The sequence below is a fragment of the Cornus florida genome, unplaced genomic scaffold, assembly GCF_030987335.1.
Source record: "Cornus florida cultivar Cherokee Brave unplaced genomic scaffold, ASM3098733v1 CherokeeBrave_3.0.0_Hap2_Chr07, whole genome shotgun sequence".
In the NCBI taxonomy this organism is placed as follows: Eukaryota; Viridiplantae; Streptophyta; class Magnoliopsida; order Cornales; family Cornaceae; genus Cornus; species Cornus florida.
The window spans coordinates 10,411,617-10,434,482 of record NW_026775577.1 but is presented as its reverse complement, the minus strand read 5'-3'; the positions used below and the strand labels follow the sequence as shown (position 1 = coordinate 10,434,482).

The window sequence follows — 22,866 nt, the reverse complement described above, 5'->3', positions numbered from 1 at the left end:
AAAATTATTAATAAATAATTTTAATATTCTGTTTTGGTTCTGATGATATTATTGTTAAAGGTCTCCGTAGCTGACGGGCGCAAAGAGAATAACAAGAAGAACGATGAAAATAAGGTGGGGGTCATGTTGGCAGCGGCTGATGACGGTGGTTTTCGTGGTGGTTGTATCGATGTTAGATATGGCAACATCTGAACCACAATTTATAAAGCATGCAGTTCGTCCTCTGATCCCTTCTTCGGCAACCTGACCAACCTGGACGCCACCTTCTTGGATATCCGAAGCCAGTTGCTTTCCAATAAGAACATGCACTTTGCTACGGTATTCAATGTCATTTCTGACCACCCTGTCTATATCATGGTTCAGTGCAGGAACTTTCTCTCTACTACTAAGTGTGTACTTGCTTTGACGCCGCGGTGTCTGAGATACACTGCTGCTCGCCTGCCATCGGTGCTCATGTCACCTACGATGGCTGCTTCCTCAGGTTGTTGTCCTTTTACAAACATGCCCCCCCTTTCCTTTTTGATTTTATCTCCTTGAAGCATTAGAGGAAAAAAAGCTGATGTTGCGTAGTGCTTTGAATTTGGAATTGGAATTAATACAAATTCCTTTGACTCTAAATCCAAAATGCAGATTTGGTGCTTCCAAATATAGCGCGAGTCGAATCAAACTCTCGGATGTTCAGGCTCACTTGATGAACTAATTCATAAAATTGTTTAGGCTCAACTTGTGTTTGTAGCCAAGTCATGCTCGGTTCAATTCAAGGTTGTTTAAAGGAAAATGATATTCAAGCTTACTACTTAGGCTTATTTGTCAAAGTGAAATAATAAAGATCATTGATGTCATGTGTGAATAAGAGTCATCATATTCAAGCCGACTAGTTAGATTTACTTGTCAAAATGAAATAATTAAGGCCATTAATGTCATGTGAATTACTTTTGAGTAGGGCTCTACCCCTACAACACTGCAAACTAACAGTAAAATTGGGCTAAGATGTATGGTATTTATCAAGCTACACACTTCTCATTGTTATGAGAAATGCACATGAGCTCAGTACTAAACTTTGTACCCGAGAAATTAATGTTGCGGAATATATCATGCAAGTTTTCTGGCCATCTCATGCATGGTGGAAAGTTTTTCAATTCTCACTATTTGTTTCTTCTGTGAAGGTATGAGAGCTACAAGTTTGATAACCAGACAATCCAGTTTGACGGGGGCATTCATTGGAAATGTGGCAAACAAAATGCATCTCAGGCAACTGCTTTTGACACAGCAGCAAGAGGATTATTAGCAGATCTTGAAGTTGCGACACCCAAGATTAATGGTTTCTTTGCAGCAACAAAGAGAGAAGTGGCTGGTGGTAGTGCTGCCGTGTACGCGGTGGCACAATGCGCCGAAACAGTAAGTGAGAATGGTTGCCAAGATTGCTTGACAGTGGCATATGGCAACATAAAATCTTGTATACCAGCTCAACATGTACATGGTAGGGCTTTTGAGGTCGGTTGTTTCCTAAGGTACTCGGACACCTCTTTTTTTGCAGATATCCAGACAACTGATATCACACCTTTCCTTGGAGGAGGTGAGGCCAAGTTGGAGAAAATAAATATTTGACAGGCATATAAATTCATTACACATATTGCTCATTTTCATTACATCTAATTTTCTTACTAAGTACAACTATAACATAAAAACGTCGATCGTAGCTAGTTACAATCATCTCTATCCATCACAAAGTTACTCTTATGACTGCAACATAATTTTCTTTTCCGTTACAATGTATTACATTTGCAACTCACAACATCCTCTTAGTCATCCAACTAATTTTTTACCCTTGTGTTACAGGATCAACCGGAGATCGGAACAAGCATAAGTTAAATATAATTATCATAGGTAACATAACAACAGAAAAACTAATGTCTCTATGCTCCTTATATTTTTATTTGGTATTTCAGGGAAGCCAATCTTTCCATATACTACACACAATTTAAGTTAAAATGAGATAAATTATTTTAGGTTTGCCTCAACAATTGTTTGAAACAAATATACGAATAGCCAAAAACTCTCAACATCTTTACTCATCTAAAAGTCAAATTGGATGGGGTTTATTTTCATGCAGGAATCTCAGCCGGTGTGTTTGGACTTGCATTTGTTTCTGTTCTGATGATCATCTACTACCTTCAAAGAAATGACTTATTAGGTTATGCAATGGTCTTCTGGAGGAAGAAAACAATAAATGATCGAAATGTTGAGGCATTAATAAGGAACTATGGATCTCTTACTCCAAAGCAGTAAAATTATTCAGATATTCAACGAATGACCAACTCATTTAAAGACAAACTCGGTCAAGGAGGATATGGTTCAGTATACAAAGGAAAGCTATCAGAAGGTCAGCTTGTGGCAGTGAAGGTCTTGAGTGAGACAAAGGGAGACGGAGAGGAATTTATCAACGAAGTTGCTAACATTAGTAGAACTTCCCATGTCAATGTAGTCACTCTTTTGGGTTTCTGTCATGAAAGGAATAAAAGAGCTCTGGTCTATGAATTCATGAGCAATGGATCTTTGGACAAGTTCATCTCTCATAATAGATCTCTAAATTCAAACTGTTATCTAGATTGCAAAACTTTGAACCAAATTGTAGTTGGTGTTGCTCGGGGGCTAGAGTATTTACACCGAGGCTGCAACACAAGGATTGTTCATTTTGACATAAAACCTCAAAACATTCTTTTAGATGATGACTTCTGCTCGAAAATTGCCGATTTCGGCCTTGCTAAATTAGGACTAAGGAAAAAGAGTACTATGTCGATGGTCGGTGCAAGAGGAACAGTTGGGTACATTGCTCCAGAAGTAGTTTATAAGAATTTTGGAGGAGTCTCATAAATCTGATGTGTATAGCTATGGAATGATGGTTCTTAAAATGGTTGGTGAAAGAGAGGATATTGAAGTTGAAGGAGTCGATTCAAGTGAATTGTATTTTCCAGAATGCATATATATATAAGCAGTTGGAACGCAATGAGGATCTTAATGGTGTTACAACTGAGGCAGAAAAAGAAACAAGAAGAAAAATAATCATAGTGAGTTTATGGTGCATTCAGACCAATCCAGTAGATCGCCCAACAATGACTAACGTTGTAGACATGTTGGAAGGTAGCCTTCAATCCTTGCAAATTCCACCTAAACCCATCCTATTTTCTCCTCCTAGGTTGCACAAGATTTTTCTACAATATTGCATCAAAGTTCGAGCACTGACTGAAAAAACAGAAAGAGATTTCAAATTGAATGGAAGAATAATAACAATGAGATCTTTAGTTATCCTTTTTCCTTTTGATGTGCTTTTGGCTTCATATCCCATATTTTTTTTTCCTCCCTCTTTTCTTATGTTGAATGGTTGCAATAATAGAATTGTTGGCTGGATTTCTACAACAATCTTGTATATACTCATTTCTTTTTCAAGACTTCAAGTGATTTATTCCTTATTATTTTATTGAAGAGAAGTTTATTCTCATTACACTGTTTGTCTACAAAATATGTTTACGACCGTGAATATGGATGTGATTGAGTTTGATGAGGAAATGATGGAATAGATTCAAGCTGTATTCTTATACTTCGACTATTTTCTCAGAAAGTTAGGCAGTTATTAATATAAGTGGGTTTCTGGTTCATAAAGATTTGTCCTATCCTTCTTTCTATTTTTTCATCCGTCCAACCAAATAGAGGATAAGTATCAGCATTCAATGAGTAAGGTAGTGGATGCGTTATAAAAGATCCATGGATCTCTTCTAGTTCCTTCCAAGCAGGGGCGGAGCCAATTAAGGCCCAGAGGGGGCATGTGCCCCTCCTCACTTTACTCCAACCTATTATACATATGTACATTTTTTGGTATATATATATACTTACATGGTAATTTTAAACAGTGCCCCCCCTCAAATTTTCAAAATTTTCTGATTTCCTTTTGAAAAAAAAAAAATGTTACATGTATCCCTTCTTTAAGTATACAATATATTTTTCCTTTTCTAATTTTTGTTTCCTTTTTCAAAAAAATTCTTTTTTCACTTATGTATAATTATGTATTTTTCTATTTTTTTTAACTCATTTCTTTTTATCGATGACATTTGTGATTGTATTTAATTAAAATATTATTAATTAATATTTTGATTCTTATATTTGTAACTATATATTTTTTTTACAGTATTTATCTAGCATATTATTTTACAACTATTTTTTTTTTATTTGTCTTTTTTATTTTAAAAAATTATACTTCCTAGTTGTCATATTTATTAATTTTTTTTTTTCAACAAGTGCATTGTGTCTCCTCTGAAATAAAATCCTAGCTCCGCCCTGCTTCCAAGCCTCTACTTTCTTTGGAAAGGAAATCAGTTGGTCCGTTCACCACATCCTCTTCCAGTCTTATTCAAGGCATTCAGTAACAAGAAGACTGTATCCCAAAAAGATTTACTTTGTGACACAGTATAATTTCCTCTTGTAAAAATATTCCAACAGAAAATGTTTAAGACATAAAAACTAACTGGTTACTCTATCTTGTTCAAACTTCAGACTGAGTTGCATTTATCTATATAGACACCTTTACTTACATATCTTCTATTCGGCATTCCAGAATTCAGAGGATTGACTAATAAAAGCCATCAAACTATTCGGCATCACAGAATTCACAACTTCACTCAAACTTGGCGTGCCCGTGTGTCTGATTGACTAATAAATGATTTTTATTCAAAGACTAGCTTCTCCTTCAGTTCCGTGCTTTGAAAAATCAACCAAGTCAGACTCTCAGGACTGTTTCCTCACACTTACATTTTGCCTAATTTGTTGAAAATAAATTTGATTTAAGAATTTTAGTTGTAATTAATATTTTCAAGTATTTGGAATACATGATGCATGTGTGCATTTCATGTTAGTAGGGTAGTAAATGATATTAATGGAGAAGGTTATGTAAGACTACGAAATATGTGAAATAAGTCTCCTAAATATAATGTTAGTGGGAGTTATGTTACTAATGGTTATGTTAGTGGGAATAATGGGTGTAATTAGGCCTTTAAATGTAATGGTTATGCATACATATGTGAGGCCTATATAATCATGTGCTTTAGTCATTTTAGAATAAGAATAAGTTGAGATTAATTGAAATAATATACTTCATCCTCCATTTCTCTACCAAATTATAGTGAATTGTATTTGTTTGTCTAGTCCACTTATTTTCAACAAAGTGGTATTAAAATAAAGTCAGAAAGTGATATCAGAGAAAATACCAACATAATTACCGGATAAAAGTGAAAGTCATTAGTTTCCAATCTCCATCTCCTCCTTCATGTGTATTGATCGTTGTTGAAAGGTGAAAAGATACCATCATTATGTAGTAGTCGTTGACACGACACCATGCATGCTAATTTACAGAATTAAGATGAGAAATTCACTGAGAATCACTCCATCCCAACTCCTAGCTTCCACTCCAACTGCTTCTGATTATAAGTTCATTCCCAATCCAGTCGGACTCGGTCTCGGGATTGGAACCCATTGCTAACCTAATTCCTCCTGCTCTGTCTTTGTGAAAAGAGTAATACTATTTAGATTGATTCTTTTTGGTTGAGAAGAGTTTCTATTTTTTGTATGGTCAAAAAGTTTATATTTGAATTTATTTATGGACGGGTTTAGATACTCATCGGTGAGTAACTTTACCCTACTCACCCCTTATTTGTTTCAATAACAAAATAACACATCATCTTTAATAACAAAATAATCCACATCCTCTCTAAAAATTTTAGGATCAATTATTGAATAAACGTACAAGACTTTTTTTATTATTTTACTGATTTTGTTATTAAATCTAATATGTTATTTTGTTATTAAAATATGTAAAAAGTGAATAGGTAAAACTACTAACCGATAAAGAGCTAAGCATTATTCTTTATTTATTTTATGAAATGAATAAAAACTTGTTCTGTTAGACTTTTCGGAGAAAGAAATCCGTCTATTTATTTATTCTTTTTTAGTACGAAAAGAGTAAGAGATGAAGAAGTGGATAAATTTGTGGGTCCAGCAGTTTCTTTGACGGGACCCATAAATCTGTGGCCATTTATTCTTTTTTGTACGGACAATTGTGCTTTTGATTTGATGTCTAATAGATTTTGACGGGACATTGAGAAGTACAAGAAGTTGCTTAGTCATCAAATCAAAAGCACAATTGTCCGTTGGCATATTCCAATTTTGACCATACATAATGGTCCTCACAAGATAATATATATGATCTTCTATTGCATTAAAAATGGCCACAGAAATAAAAGTGCATCAAATTTTTTTATTTTTTTAGCAAACACTTGCCTCCACCAGCAGGAGAAAAATTTTGACACAGAGAGAAACACTTTTTAGAGAGAGAGAAAGATGTGTTATACTCCTAAGATGTCCTCCTTGATGCAAATAGTAATTGTTTCTTGGGTGTGGGTTGGGGTTGTGCTTGTGATTTCGGTGGTGATGATGGGGGTTCCGGAGGGGCAATCAACGCCACCGTGCGCGCAAAAGCTGGTGCCGTGTGAAGATTACGTGAACTCAACAAAGCCACCCGCTTCGTGCTGTGAGCCACTTAGAGAAGCAGTGACACAAGAGCTAGATTGTCTCTGCGATCTCTACAACACCCCTGCCTTCTTGCCCTCCATCGGCATCAACATCAACCTCACTGATATGCTTTCTCTTCCAGCCAGCTGCGGCATCCCCGTTGATATCAGCGCCTGCGTCAATGGTAAGCACATACATATACATAATGTTTCATGAATTGTGGTCTTTCAATCTCGATCTAATCTAAATTATTTTCACACAATATTGTTCGTGTTTTGCACACTTTTCCTTTAGTGATCGCAATTTTGGTTAAGTTGACATGTCTACACAGTTATGAGTGTTTACACTCTAAAGCTATGTGTATAACCATTCTCTCTCATGCCATTTTGATGGCCACTGAATATATTGTCCGCGCGCTACTCTGAACACTCAAATCTTTCTGAAAAAAAGAAAAGAAAAAAGAGGCTTATACCAACTAGACTAGAATTATGAACTAGTCTGTGAGCTTATTTATTTATTTTAGTTTTTATTTCTAATTCAACAGCTGAAAAAAGAGCCTTCAAATGAATTTATAAATATTTGTATGCTTCAGCTTTAATTAATTAATTTTTTCATTGGTAAGAAATTCAAGTATCCATTTGTTCTACTTTTGAGTTATTTGATCAGCTAAAAGTGTATGAAATTGAACTAAAGCTTACCCTTACTTTTCCTTCCAAATTTAAAATAATTTTCTAAATTATTGCCAATAAAAAAAATGCTTTGTTTGAATCTGAATTCAGCTCAACAATTTTCTTAGGGTACAACAAAATAATTAAAATTTTCTTTTCAATTGTATGAAAATTTAGTTATAGAGAGTACACTGTGCCATAATTCCAATTAGGACAATGCAAATTACATAATCGTAATGTCTCAACTCATCAGCTAAGTATCCCAACTCACACTAAGTCCATCTATTTTTTATTGTTATTATTATATTTATTTATTTTTTCCAAGGAGTTGTATATATACAGAACAGTATACATATACACATTAACTAATTATTTTTAAAATTTCATTTTTCTTTTCCAGCTACAGACCCAACTTCACCATGGTTAACACCTGCAGGTAATCACTCTTTCTTCATGTTTAATTATGTATTTGTATTGCTTGTTTGGCTCTCGTTAACATGCAAACTAAGGATCGCATTCACAATCTGGTGGACTTATTCAATATGAAGTTTACAAATAAAAGGTAAATTTCGAAAAAAATTTGATATCCCATTAATGCTCGTTGGACTACAAGACTGGTAAAGAATTTATTGTCCTACTCAATTTAACACACAGAGATCTCAAACTTATGCAAGTGAGACATTGTTCCTCACAAACAGATCGAGAGATTTATCACGGGCCATGTCCTGACATTACATATAATTACTCCTTACTTAAAAGTGATTTCTGAATCCATTTTTCTAGTTTTGATCTTTGTATTTGTAGTTTTAAGCATAATTTTTAACATAAAAACGTAAATACAAAATTAAATATCAATCACATAGTTTCTCATTTGTTATGACTGTTAGCAGAATCATCTTTATTTTAAATCCGTTCTAATGTGTTATACATTTTAGTTTAAGTATTCACATTCTCTAGTCATCCAATAATTTTTCTCTTATATTACAGGATCAAATAGAAGCCTGCTGAAGATTATAGGAGGTAACATAATAACGGAAAATTAATATGTCTTTGTGCTCCTTCGATTTTGCTCAACACTTCTGGGAAGCCAATCTTTTTATATAGTAGTATATACTGTACATACTTTTAGTTAAACTAAGCTAATTTTCTTTACTCTGCCCTAATAATTGTTTAAAGCAATCTATATTTCAGCATATAGCTCCCGGCCTCTATTTACTCAACCATAAGCTCATTTAAGATATATATGGCACGTATCTAATAAAAAATGAATATATGTCATTTCTCCACTCTTTTGATGCAGGCATCATATCCGTTGTGACTGGACTTATGTTGATCTCTGTTCTGCTGATATGGAGGAAGGAAAAAACGAATGATCCAAATATGAACAATCAAAATGTTGAGTTAGTTTTTGGGAATTATGGATCCCAAGTTCCAAAGCGGTATAATTTGTTGGAAACTAGTTGTGAAAACTAGTGTTTGTACGTGTAAATGAAACTTGTCTATGCCTGTGTGTACCACGTTAGACTGCATGTGAATTGTATATTGTGCAACATGAATATATCGTGTGAATGTTTGCATATTGTTCCATGCAGAGTTATGTATACACAATTTAAGCCATGTTGTTGATCGGTATTTTAACGTATCCTTTCATAGAAAACATGATTGATACACGTTGTCATGGTTGTCGATGTATAAACAATAGTTGTGATTGTTACAAAAAGAATTAGTCTGGATTACTACAAAAATCTTGTATATATATAGACTCATTTTTTTTTTTGCAAAGATTTTTAGTGATTTATTCCTTATTATTTTCTTGAAGAGAGAAGTTTATACTCATTACACTGTTTGCGTACAAAATATGATTACCACATTGGATTTTACATTGCCTCTCTCCAAATATGTTTACCGGGGCTCTTTGTTTCCTCTTTACAAGATGTGCCACTACCCTTTACAAGTTTCTTTTCAAGAAGTTTTATTCTGAATATTAGGTCTTCGATCTATCATATATAATAAATGTTTACCAAAAGAAACGTATTTGATTTTTTGGACAACTCAAAGTTCTTTATAAACCAGCATCTGATGTAGTTGAACCTTTGCAACAGTAATAAATCAGCTTCATAAAGCGCACAGAATCCAAAATTCATTTATGAAATTGTTAAATGTCTGTAATTTTGTACTTGGTAGCCATGATTGATATTAGCTAGAAAACAGATCATTCTAAGGGTGATTTCAAGAAAATAAGGAAAGGATGTTCCGGAACCATAAAATTTGAGCCAGCCAGCCTGTTTCGAATAGAAACGGGCATTTTTGTTAAGAACCGGACAGTCTAGCTGTGAACTTGATGGTGTAACGAAAACGCTGCTGCTATAACAACCCAAATCTGAGGGTCCGAATCATTATCCGAGTCATTTACTGAACCCGAGGTCAAATAGGGGTAACACGGTCATTTCCAAGGTCCAAATGTAAATAATACACCATACTAGTCATTATAGTACACCTTAGTATTATTGGATTGGTCGAGATTGGACAACGCAGGGAGAGAAGAATAAGTAATGAAGATACAGAACTCGGTCGACCGGTTCATGTAAACCGGTCGACGTTTGGATCATAGACATCGACTGGTTTGGGTCCTACACAGTGGCTTTGGCTATACTACCCAAAAAAATGGAGATACCGGCCAGTTGACGTCTGGGTTGCCACACGTTGACCGGTTCTCTACTGGGCATGACTCTAATGTCCTTTTTAGTGTTCGGGTCATTGGCAACTTCATTGGTTCATTTGTGAACTTACTTATTATGCAAACTTGCCCAAAAAACATGCATGAACATAAATTGAAGATATAATACATCATACATAAATGTCCATAATGAGAAATGCATAAAAGCCCCTTGGCTACCACATAGTATGTAACATTTTATTCATGAGAAATATTACAAAAAAATAATGGTTAGGATTGATATTTATATACTCTGAAACAATAAGTTACATTGCCATTTAGACAGTTACAAAATAACATGATGTTTGGCCCAAGTTTACAAAATGCCATCTAGTACAAAAGTTAGAAAAGATGCAAAAAAAAGGAATTCTTCAACTTCAACTTCAACTTCAACTACCCTATCGTTCTACCAAACACCAATTGTTGACAATCCTTTGGCTTTGCGACTCCCCATCCAACAACAATTTGACCTCAGGCTTATGCTTGATATTTGTAAAAGAATAGCAGGTAGATTAGACAACACTCATCAAATGCTCCAGCCCTTTCAAAGTGTGATTGCTTTTACTTCTATTCTTCAATCGTTTGAATTCGATGTAGAAGTAGATCTGCTTTTGTCTGATCGATGTAGATACAACTGTATGATCACGATTAGGATTCAAACAACACAACTCTAAACTCAAGTGTTTATGTGTATATGTTCTAGAAAGACAAACAGTAAATTCTCTAAGAATTTCTGAGACAAAATTATTTTTAAGGCTTTTTGAGAATAACAAACTGATAATGCAAAAGCCTTAAATAAACCAATGTATATAACATGGTTTATATCGTGGTGGGTACTTTGATCTTAGATATGACAGCCTCTTACCCACAAATTTATTTGCTCTATAAAACATGCAGCGGAACCACTTCTCGGTCTTCGACAACCTGAGCAACATGGCCTCCATCTTCTTGGAAATTCGAAGCCAGCTTTCCAATAAGGAAACGCACTATGCTATCAGATCCATTCCCCTTGGTGACTTCCCTACAGTCAATATCATGGTTCAGTGCAGGAGCTACCTCTCTGCTGCTGATTGTGTCGTTTGCTTTGATACAGCGGTGACTGAGATACGTACCTGCGCGTCTTCCATCGGTGCTCATGTCACCTACGATGGCTGCTTCCTCAGGTAGCTTTCCTTTGTAAACATGCGCTCTCTTTTATTTTTCTCCTCTGGTTTCCCTTTTTTTTTTTTTAAATAATTTTTATTTCCTAATTTAAAAAAATTACATAATAGTGGACTTTTGGGAACCTATTTAAGATAATACTTTTCAAAGTCAAATCAATTTTTTATTATTATTATTATTATTATTATTTTTTTATGTAATTCCAAAATCAAATCATTGTGAAAATGGATTTGCACATTTCAAATTCTTTAAATAACATTTGTACTACCAGTGACCAATAAAAGAATTAGTACTTTGATAACCTGTTATATTATAAAATGTTAGTAAGAGTCTCACTAAGACAATCACTGATTAAAATTTACACACCTTTAGATAACAGGTTGTTGAAACATGTAGTATTACATTTGTACAAGTATCATTTTTGTACAATTCGGTACTACATTTTATACACCTGAGTACCATTTTTATAAGAGGAGGGATAATTAAGGGACTTCAGTTGTTTTATAATTTTCCCTAAATTTTTAAACAAAAAAATTACACCTTTAATAAATTGGGTAATCGTGTAAAGGAAAATTAAAATATGAAATTGTATCTTATTAATAACAAATTGAATTTAAATTCATTCATAAATAATATGTCATGTTATAAGATTGAAAATAAGTCTATATTCAAATTCATATCAGCCTAATGTAGTCCGTTTACCGGCCTAATCGTAAGTGTAACTTAACTCTGAGGTTTCCTTTTTTTCATCGCAGATTAAATTAGTGATAAAAAAATATAAACAGAAAGTTAACCGTTATCCATATCAAAAGTCAGTTGAAAAAAGTAAAATACTAAAACTAACCTTAGTTATTGTAAAATGTCCAAATGAACCTTGCTCAATTATTATATATTTTTTTAAAGGTTTAAATTTAGCCAGCATTCAATAATCAATATTACTCACTTTTTGAAAATACCACAGAATATATTAATCATAATCATAAAAATTACTCACAAATACACCGCGCCTCCACCACCACCATATCCTCTCTTTCCACCACGCCGATCTTCCCACTCTCTCTCAACTGCGCCTCTTTCTCCTCCACTCTCTCTCTCTTTAACATATATATATATATATATATATATCTACAAATCAAAAGTAGAACACCAATATAGCTCCAAGCAGAACCTTCTCCGTCCGTGGAAGCTTATGGCGTTCCATGGTCCCGTACACTTTGCAGTATACGATGGCTTGAGTCCGAGATCGGTGGGTGGGGCTAGGATTGGGATTGTGTGGATGATTTTGGAATTGATTTGCGAGGTGACGGCTTGATTTGCAAAAAAAATTCATGAATATCTTTTTTTTTTTTTTTTTTTTGGTGTCTTAAATGATCTTATAAAATTCATTAAAAAATTATTTTTATTCAATTATGTTGTAAAATTTTGCATATCAGTGCACTTTGAGCACTATGTGCATGGTTGAAAAAAATTAACCACTGCAATAATTGAATCCGTTAGATGACCGCTGGCCCGATTTAAGGCCAATTCAGTTACATTGTGACAGGTACTGCCACTGCGAACCTAATTTTCTTTCCACTCTTTGGTATTTGTGCTTTGCTGGTGTTGTTTCAACGAATCTCAAATCTAAATCCTTGGACTACAGTTATCCTAACTTGTGTCTTTGTTTAGAGCTTAAGTTCTTATATGGCAATTGGTAGCCTAACATTATTAGGTCTTGAATTCAAGCTTCCTTATCTGCAATGTTTAAACTAATATATATATATATATATATATAGCCTTCAATAAGTGATGATGAGCAAGGCACATCCTGCAAGTTTTGTGATCATTTGTTGCATGGTAGAAAGTTTCTCAATTCTCACCATTTACTTATTTTGTAAAGGTATGGGATCTACAAGTTTGATGACCAGGCAGTCCAGAGTGACGCGACTCCTCATCGGAAAATGTGGCAATCAAAGTGAATCTCAGGCAACTGCTTTTGGTGCAGCAGTAAAAGAATTGTTAGCTGATCTTAAAGTCGCGACACCCAAGATTAATGGTTCATTTGCAACAACAACGAGTGAAGTGGCTGGTGGTAGTGCAGCAGTGTACGCGGTGGCACAATGCATTAAAACATTAAATGAGAGTAGGTGCCAACATTGCTTGACAGTGGCACATGACAACTTATATTATTGTACACCAGCTGCAGATGGTAGGGCTTTTGAGGTCGGGTGTTTCCTAAGGTACTCGAAGACCCCTTTTTTCGCAGATAACCAGACAACTAATATCACCCCTTTCCTTGGAGAAGGTGAGGACTAGTTGGATAAAATAAATATTTGACGTGAGGCATATCCTTTCATTACATATATTGCGTATTTGAGGTGGGAGCTCTCTAGCTAGCTGCTTCTAATTTTCTAGTTCTCATCCATGTATTTTTTTTACTAAGTACAATTTATAACATATTGTAGATCGATTGTAGCTAGTTTTATCACAAAGTGCCTCTCGCATTATGGTCATCTGAAGATCATCTTCCTTTTCCCTTATAGTGCATTACGTACGCTTGGAACTCATAACATCCTTTTAGTCGAACTAATTTTTTACCCTAATGTTACAGGATCAGCTAGAGATGGGAACAAGCATAGGTTAAAGATTATCATAGGTAACATAATAACAGAAAAATAATGTCTCTATGCTCCTTACATTTTATTTAGCATTTCAGGAAGCCAATCTTTGCATATACGGAGCTAAATTATTATTTTACATTTGCCCCGACAATTGTTTGAAAGAAATTTACAAATGGCCATGCATAAACTCTCAGCACCTTTAATCATCTATAAGCCTAATTGAGATAGGGCTTATCTATTAAAATATTTGAATATATGACCTACCTCGACTCTTTTCATGCAGGAATCTCAGCTGGTGTGTTTGGACTAACATTTGTTTCTGTTGTGATGATCATATACTACTGTAAAGGAAATGACTTCTCAGGCAATGCAGTAAATGATCGAAATATTGAGGCAACTATAAGGAATTATGGATTTCTTACTCCAAAGTGGTACAACTATCTAGATATTAAAAGAATGACCAACTCATTCAGAAACAAACTAGGTCAAGGAGGATATGGTGTCGTACACAAAGGAAAGCTATTAGATGGTCAGCTTGTGGCAGTGAAGGTCTTGAGTGAGACTAAGGGAGACGGAAAGGAATTTATCAATGAAGTTGCTAGCATTAGTAGAACTTCACATGTCAATGTAGTCACTCTTTTGGGTTTTTGTTATGAGGGGAATAAAAGAGCTCGTCTATGAATTCATGAGCAATGGATCTTTGGACAAGTTCATCTATAATGATGGATCTGTGAATTCAATCTATCATTTGGAATGCAAAATATTGTACCAAGTTGCAGTTGGTGTTGCTCGGGGGCTAGACTAGTTACATCGAGGTTGCAACACAAGGATTATTCATTTTGATATAAAACCTCATAACATTCTTTTGGATGAAGACTTCTCTCCCAAAATCGCTGATTTCGGCCTTGCTAAATTAGGCCAGAGGAAAAAGAGTACTATGTCCATGGTGGATACAAGAGGAACTGTTGGATACATTGCTCCAGAAGTATTTTAAAGGATGTTTGGAAGGGTCTCTCATAAATCTGATATCTACAGCTACGGAATGATGATTCTTGAAATGGTTGGTGGAAGAAATGATATTGAGGCTGGAACAACGTCCTATTCAAGTCAAGTATATTTTTCGGACTGCATATATGATCAGTTACAACACGACGAGGATCTAAGACTTAATAATGTCACAACTGAAGAGGAAAAAGAATTAGCAAGGAAAATGGCCATAGTGGGTTTTTGGTGCATTCAGACCATTCCAACAGATCGCCCATCAATGAATAATGTAGTAGATATGTTGGAAGGTAGCTTTCAATCCTTGCAAATTCCATCTAAACCCATCATAGCTTCTCCTCCTACGTTAGAACAAGTAACTTCTGCATCATTTTCACAAAGTTAGAGTACTGACTAAAAAATGGGGCTTTAAAACTGAATGAAAGAAGAATAATGTAAATGAGCTCTTTTGTTGTCTTTTTTTTTTTTCCTTTTGATGTGCTTTTGGCTTAATGCTATACTCCATGTTTGTTTGTTTTTTTCCTCTTATCTTATCATGAATTGTAGCAATGGTAGAATTGCTGCTTTGTGTATTACAGTAATAATCCTATATACTCATTACATTTCAAGAATTTCAAGTGATATATGCATATTATTTTCTCATTATACTCTGTTTCATTACAAAATCCATTTACGATTGTGAATGTGGATGTGCCAGAGTTTGCAGAGAAAATAGTTGGGTCGATACAAACTGTTGAAGATGGATTCTGCGCAACCCGGATCTGATCTGACTTCCTGAATAAAGAGAAGAAAAAGTGATCCTACAAACACCGGTGTGTTATCGGTGGAATAGGCTCCGACGAACAAGTCAGTGTGAATGATAATCTCTCTGGAGAAATCAAGATATTGAGTTAGGGTTTTTTGCCTACCTCCAAACGTCGATTAGCCCTCCCTATTTATAGGACTTGGATCAGGATGTTACGTAGCGTCCACGACGTCCTTAATCCTTATCATAATCTGTTGGCCTAATCCTTAATCCTTTTAGTGTTGCTCTCAGACTTCCTTCACTTGATGATAGAGCGTCCTCCTTTTACCCAACTGAGATTTGTTTTTATGAGTCTGCTTTCATTGCCGGATTGCGTTTTCCAATCCCTCTTTTTATTAGGGAACTGTTGCGTCACCTTAATCTTGCTCCAACTCAACTCTCCCCGAATGCCTGGAAAACAATGATGGGTTGTTTAGTTCTATGGCGAGCTTGTTGTAATACCTCGCTCACTATCCAAGAGTTTCTTCATTGCTACATTCCCAAAAGGGGTGACTGGCTGTACTTCTCCCCACGGGATAGAATTCTTATCTTTGGAATTCCCCTTAAGCACAAACCATGGAAAAGCAGTTTCTTTTTCGTTTCTGGTGATGGCTGGGAGTTCTTTCCTGAAGAAAGTGCTTTCCTACGAATAGGGACTTCCATTCCTCGTGCGTGGTGTAATCAGAATTCCACCGGTGAGTTGTCTATAATGATACCCTCTTATGTTTTAAAACTCAAAGTAAATTTTGTTTGAGTTATTAACAGAGTTGTTATTCTTTCAGGCGTTAAAGAGATTGCCATTTCATCTGATGATCTCCAGCGAATAAAGGAAGCCTTTAACTACCCAGTGAGGGACTGGTCTTCACTCGTGACACCTCAGACTTTGTTTACCCATGGGATTGGTCCTCAGCCAGTTGGCAAGTCCTCTGTAACTATATCCCGAAAACTTAATAAGAGGCTTCTAGCTCAGTTCAAAGAAGGCTCAAGTGACTTCCCACCTACTTTCCCCGCCAAGAGGAAAAAAAAGAAGCCTACTATTACAGCACAAAGGGTCTTACCTGTTTCAGTTGTTTCTCCACATGAATCCGACTCGCAATTCCCTCATCAGCTTGTGGATGGGACAATGCCACTCCTTACTGAAGCAGCGGTACTCCCCTCAGATCCCTACTCTTCAGCAGCATCTGTTCTAGGCAATGTTCAACTTGCTTTTAAGAAGATAAGCGAGTCTTTGTCGAAGGAGGATATGATGTATCTGAATTCACGCCCTCCAATTGAGATTGTAGACCGACTCATGCATGATCTCGCACGGGTTAACTCTCGCACCATCCTCTGTTTTTATTTAGCTTTTCTTTTCCTCTTCATTGTAACTTTTTATTCCCACGTGCGTACAGGTGAATACACACACGTATTACTTGTCGTGTCTAGCTGTAAAAGGAGGAGAGCATTATACCAATATGTTGGGTTCTACTCGCTCCCAACACCAAGCCGATTTACAAGTGGAACGTGATAAACATGAGGTCGCTCTACAAGCAATGCGTGCTGAGTTAGAAACAGAATGAGCTTGTCATGCATCTTATGTGCAAAAACTCAACAAGGAGATGTCCCAGAAACTAATGGTGGAAAGAGCCAATGCAGTGGGTGAGTTTAAAGCCTCACCCACCTTCAAGGAGATTATGTCGAAGGCCTACTTTGACGGCTTCGAAGATTTTCGGAATCGTGCTGCTTTTGAATTTGCAGACCAAGACTTCTCTGTCATTCAACTAGATGAAGCGAGTGATTCCGAATAGGATAGATGCGTAGCCATTCATTTATTTGCTCCCATGTTTCTCTTTGTGCTTGAAACTTCTCTTTCTTTACAATCAGTTTCCATTTATATTTGTAGGGTTGATAAGTAGGAAGGACAGTTATGTTTTGCCATTGCGGCTGCCGCATTATGTTATTTTATTGACATCTTTGGTCGGCTCATCCCTTTGATAAGGAAAGTAGATTAAGATGAGTTTTACTCAGCTCGTCTATGTAATGAGGTAAGTAGATATATACGAGCTTCACTCAGCTCCTCCTTTAACAAGGGAAGTAGATTACTATGAGCTTCACTCAGCTCACCCTTTAACAAGGGAAGTAGATTGCTATGAGGTTCACCCGGCTCACCCTTTAACAAGGGAAGTAGATTATTATGAGCTTCACCCAGCTCACCCATTTAACATGAATATCTTAACATATCAAAATAATAATGAATTATTTGAAACAACTGATCTAAGTAGGGAATACTTTATTAAAGCCAAAGTTGATAACAAGGCTATTGAAGACATTCATTCGTAGAGAATGAAGTAATTATTGCAACTGGAAGTATTAACAAAAATAAATAAAAAATTGAGACTAAACTGAAATTGTTTACTGATAATATTTCTTTAGATGCTCAACATTCCATAGGTGAGGCAGTGGCTTTCCCTTTATGTCCTCCAACCAGTATGTTCCTGGTCGCTGACATCGCGTAACTTTGTAAGGCCCTTCCCATTTGGGACCTAGTTTCCCTATGGTTGAATCCTTAGTTGCCTGAGTAACTTTGCGGAGTACTAAATCTCCTACTGAGAACCTCCTAGGCTTGACCCGAGCATTATAATACTTGGAAACCTTCTGTTGATAGGTAGCCATCCTAATCTAGGCTAGGTATCTCATTTCTTCGATTAGGTCCAAGCTTACCTCCAACTCCCTTTCGTTCTGCTTGGGCTCGTAGTGCTCTGTCCTAAAGCTTGTTAGGCCAATCTCTACAGGTACTACTGCCTCACTTCCAAATGCTAAAAGAAAAAGGGTTTCCCCTGTGGGAGTCCTTGCAGTAGTACGGTAAGCCCACAGTACACTCGGCAGCTGCTCAGGCCACAGTCCCTTTGCAGCATCAAGTCGAGTCTTGATCATCTGAAGGATTGTTCTGTTAGTGATTTCGGCCTGTCCATTCGCCTAGGGATGTCCTGGCGATGAGAAATGAATTTGAATCCCGAGCTCGGAACAAAAATTTTTGAAGTCAGAGTTATCAAACTGTTTTGCATTGTATGTGACAATCATTCTAGGAATCCCAAATCTGCAAACTATTGATTTCCAAACAAACTTCCTTATATTGTTCTCTGTGATCTTGGCCAGAGGCTTAGCTTCTACCCATTTAGTGAAGTAATCAACCATAACAATGGCATACTTAGTCTGCCCTTTGCCTTTGACGAGAGGGCCAATCAAGTCCATTCCCCATTGAGCAAATGGCCATGGTCCTGACATGGGAGTCATCTCCTCTGGCGGTTGTCTCGGGGTGTTGGCAAATCGTTGACACTTGTCGCACTTTTTAACGAAGTCAAGTGCATCTTTCTGCATGGTGGGCCAATAGTATCCTTGTCGGATGGCCTTGTTGGCAAGTGACCTACCCCGAGCATGGTTTCCACAAACTCCTAGGTGGATCTCCCTCAAAATGTAGTCAGCTTCCTCGCTAGAAACGCATCGTAAATACGGCATGGAGAAGCTTCTCTTGTAGAACACCCCTTTGATAAGCGTATACCTAGCTGCCCGTATCTTGACCTTTTGAGCTTCTACTCGGTCTGTTGGTAGCACCCCATCCTTGATATATCTGATGATAGGATCTGCCCATTCCACACTCAATATCGCTTGTTGCACTTCAATTTGTCTCTCCTGAGATATAGATAGTTCATCCAAATATTCCAGTGGTATATTCTTATTGATCTCAGGTTCTAATGCAGTAGCTAGCCGGGCTAAAGCGTCTGCTTTCCCATTCTCTTCTCGTGGTATTTGATGAATTAAGAATCTTTGGAAGTGATTCTTTAATTCCTTCACCTTTTGTAGATAACTCTTCATCTTCTCGTCTCGTGCCTCATATTCCGCTTGAACTTGTCCAGCGACCAGCTGGGAGTCGGTGTACACCTTTAATTGCTCAACCCCTAGGGCATTTGCCACTTTTAATCCTGCTATCAAGGCTTCATACTCTGCTTCGTTGTTGGTTGCTTTGAAACCAAACCGAAGTGCGTACTGTATATTTTCTCCCTCTAGGGAGACAAGAGCAAGCCCGGCTCCGCTAGCCTGAGCAGTAGATGACCCATCCACGAACAAGTCCCAGACTATTTCTGGGCCCATCTGCTCACTTAAACTTGGTTCTGTCAAAAATTAGGGTTGTTTCTCCTCTTCTGGAGGGGTAAACTCAGCTAAGAAATCAGCCAACACCTGAGCCTTTACTGCTGTTCTTGGCTTATACTGAAAGTCGAACTCCCCTAACTCTACTGACCACTTCATCAGTCGGCCAGAGCTTTCTGGCTTATGTAAGACCTGTCGAAGGGGTTGATCTGTTAGGACCACTATCGTATGCGCTTGAAAGTATGGTCTCAGTTTCCTGGCGGACACAATTAAAGCAAAGGCCAACTGTTCTATCCTTGGATATCTTTCCTCCGCACCTCTAAGTGCTTTGCTCAGGAAGTATACTGGCCTTTGGACCCCTTCTTCTTCTCGTATCAGAGCTGAACTGACAGCTGTCGTGGAGACTGCAAGGTATATGTATAGTTCCTCTCCCGGTATGGTTCGAGACAGTAGTGGGGGAGAACTACGGTATTGCTTTAGTTCTTTGAATGCCTGCTCACATTCTGGGGTCCATTCAAAAGCCTTCCTTAGCACATGAAAGAAAGGTAGACACCTGTCAGTTGACCGAGAGATTAGCCTACTCAAGGCAGCAATCTTCCCTGTTAGTCGTTGTAGATCCTTGGTTGATCTTGGCGATCTCATGTCAATGACTGCTCGGATCTTCTCTGGATTGGCCTCAATTCCTCTTCTGCTTACCATATATCCCAAGAACTTTCCTGAGGAAACCCCAAAGGCACACTTGCTGGGGTTGAGTTTCATTTTATGACTCCTAAGTACCTCTAAGGTCTCCTGCAGGTCAGTCAAATGGTCTTCAGCTTTTAAGCTTTTCACCAACATGTCATCAACATATACCTCCATGTTTCTATCAATTTGATGCTTAAACATTGCATTCACTAGCCTCTGGTATGTTGCACCAACGTTCTTGAGCCCAAACGGCATTACTTTGTAACAGTACAAACCTCTATCAGTGATGAAGGCCGTTTTTTCTCTATCTGAGGTGTACATAGATATCTGGTTGTATCCAGAATATGCATCCATGAAACTTAATAGTTCGTGTCCAGCCGTTCCCTCAATGAGCATATCGATTCTTGGGAGAGGAAAGCTGTCCTTCGGGCAAGCTTTGTTAAGGTCGGTGAAATCCACACATAGCCTCCATTTTCCATTTGCCTTCTTCACTAGGACCACATTTGCCAGCCAGTCGGGGTAGTACACCTCTTGAATAAAGTTGGCTTTTAAGAGCTTTTCTACCTCTTCTGATATATCCTGATTCCTTTCTGGAGCAAAAGTCCTCCTTTTTTGTCTGACAGGTTTAAAGTCAGGATTTACATTTAGGCGGTGCTCCATGATAGTGGGGTCTATACCCGGCATGTCTTCATGTACCCATGCAAATACGTCTTGATTCTTCCTGAGGAATTGAGTAAGTTCATCTTTGATACCTGGGGGGAGTAAAGACCCTATACTCACTTTTTTTTTTGGGCTCACCAAGGATGACCTCTTCTAGCTCCTCTGTAGGTTCCGCTCTATGAAAGTCTGGTCTATCTTTCCCTTCCAGCCCTTCAATCGTAAATGCCTCTTGCGATTTTATTTTTCTGAGAGAGGCAACATAACATTCGCAAGCCATTGTTTGGTCCCCTCTTATCTCTCCCATACCATATTCAGTTGGGAAACGCATCAGGAGATGGTAAGTGGACGTGATTGCTTTTATAGCATTCAATGTCGTTCTCCCCAGGATAATATTATATGATGATGGGCAGTCCACCACTACAAAGTCCACCATTACAGTGACCTGTTTTGGATTGGCTCCTGCAGTAACTGGAAGGGTAACTGCCCCCAGTGGATATACTTTATCGCCTGAAAATCCCACCAGTGGTGACTTCATGGGTCGGAGCTTCTCTCGGCCAATTTTTAATTTCTCGTACGCCCTAAGAAATAGTATGTCAGCCGAGCTACCATTGTCTATTAGTATTCGTCGAACAGTGAAATTAGCAACGACCATGGAAACTACCAGAGGGTCATCATGGGGCTGGTGAATTCCCTTGTCATCTTCTTCAGAAAAGTTTATGACCGGCTCCTCAACTCGAGGTAATTTGGTTGGAGGACTTGTCATTCCAACTTCATTCACCTCTGAAAAACTCCGAATTCTCCTAGCATGAGCCTTCCGAGCTGAACTCGTCTCACCACCACCAGCGAAGCCACCCGATATAACTTTGATCTCACCCATTGGTTGGTGTTGAGGAGGGTGATCATCTCGGCCCTCCCGGGCTGGGTTGGAGCCTCCTTTTCCATTTCTAGTTGTGAATTTGCGTAAATGACCTTTACGAATAAGGTTCTCAATCTGGTTTTTGAGGTCGAAACAATCCTCTGTGTTATGTCCATGGTCCCGGTGAAACCTACAGTATTTATCTCGAGACCTCTTTGTTGGATCAGCTTTTAGCTTTGGTGGCCATTTCAATGATGCGTCATCTTGAATCTGCAGAAAGACTTGCTCTACAGATGTATTTAGGGGGGTATAGTTATTATACCTGCCTGGGCTCGCTGGGCGGCGAAACGATCTGTCAGCCTGGTTTGAGAATTTCTTGTACTTCAATTCCCTTTCCTCCCTAGTGCTAGGTGCTGGCCTCTTCTTATCCGACCTCTTATCTTCATCATCTTTGTTTTTTCGTGCATTCATAGCATCGTCAGAGTTCATGTGCTTCCGCGCTCTAACCATCAACTCTGTCATGCTTGTAGGGGCTTCATTTGATAAGGAAAATAAGAACTTAGAAGTCTGTAGTCCTCCCATAAAGGCTGTGAGGGCAACCTTGTCGTCCACCTCTTCAACTTGCAGCATTTCAGTGTTAAAACGACTTATGTAATCACGAAGGGACTCTCCCTTCTGCTGCTTCACATTAAGTAAATGTGTTGCTGGTCTCCTATGCTTCTGCCCAGTGATGAAGTGTCTAATGAATTATTTGCTCAACTCTTCAAAGTTTTCAATGGAGCCTGGCTTTAATTTATTGAACCAGAGACGAGCCCAACCCTTGAGTGTGGTAGGGAAAGCCCTGCACATAATCTCGTCCGGTACGGCTTGCAAATACATAAGAGCTTTGTAGGTCTCCAAATGGTCGAGAGGGTCCCGCGTCCCATCGAAGCTCTCAAGAGTTGGCATCTTGAATTTGCTAGGTAAAGGACAACTCATAACAGCTGGGCTAAAAGCTAGGTTAGTCTTTTGTACCATATCGTTCACTGCAGCCTGGCCCTTCCCTTTCATCG

At 37.7% G+C, this 22,866-nt stretch overlaps 3 protein-coding genes and 2 pseudogenes across 3 annotated transcripts; 3 read left to right on the top strand and 2 right to left on the bottom strand.

Annotated features, from left to right (window-relative positions):
• The first annotated feature begins 2,217 nt into the window (after positions 1–2,217).
• LOC132316239 (PR5-like receptor kinase) lies at positions 2,218–3,578 on the top strand (annotated as a pseudogene).
• A 2,701-nt stretch (positions 3,579–6,279) lies between these two features.
• Positions 6,280–8,803, top strand: LOC132316108 (non-specific lipid transfer protein GPI-anchored 9-like). The gene is made up of 4 exons (XM_059814621.1): positions 6,280–6,742; positions 7,627–7,662; positions 8,214–8,246; positions 8,527–8,803. Exons 1-4 carry the CDS (start codon positions 6,388–6,390, stop codon positions 8,697–8,699), a joined length of 597 nt encoding a protein of 198 aa, XP_059670604.1. The 5' UTR covers positions 6,280–6,387; the 3' UTR covers positions 8,700–8,803.
• Positions 8,804–10,833: 2,030 nt separating this feature from the next.
• On the top strand, positions 10,834–15,354 carry LOC132316238 (LEAF RUST 10 DISEASE-RESISTANCE LOCUS RECEPTOR-LIKE PROTEIN KINASE-like 2.8; annotated as a pseudogene).
• Positions 15,355–18,444: 3,090 nt separating this feature from the next.
• On the bottom strand, positions 18,445–19,617 carry LOC132316237 (uncharacterized). The gene has a single exon (XM_059814744.1). The coding sequence runs from the start codon at positions 19,615–19,617 to the stop codon at positions 18,445–18,447; it is 1,173 nt and encodes a 390-aa protein (XP_059670727.1).
• A 1,420-nt stretch (positions 19,618–21,037) lies between these two features.
• LOC132316236 (uncharacterized) lies at positions 21,038–22,444 on the bottom strand. Its single transcript, XM_059814742.1, has one exon. The coding sequence runs from the start codon at positions 22,442–22,444 to the stop codon at positions 21,038–21,040; it is 1,407 nt and encodes a 468-aa protein (XP_059670725.1).
• Positions 22,445–22,866: the final 422 nt, after the last annotated feature.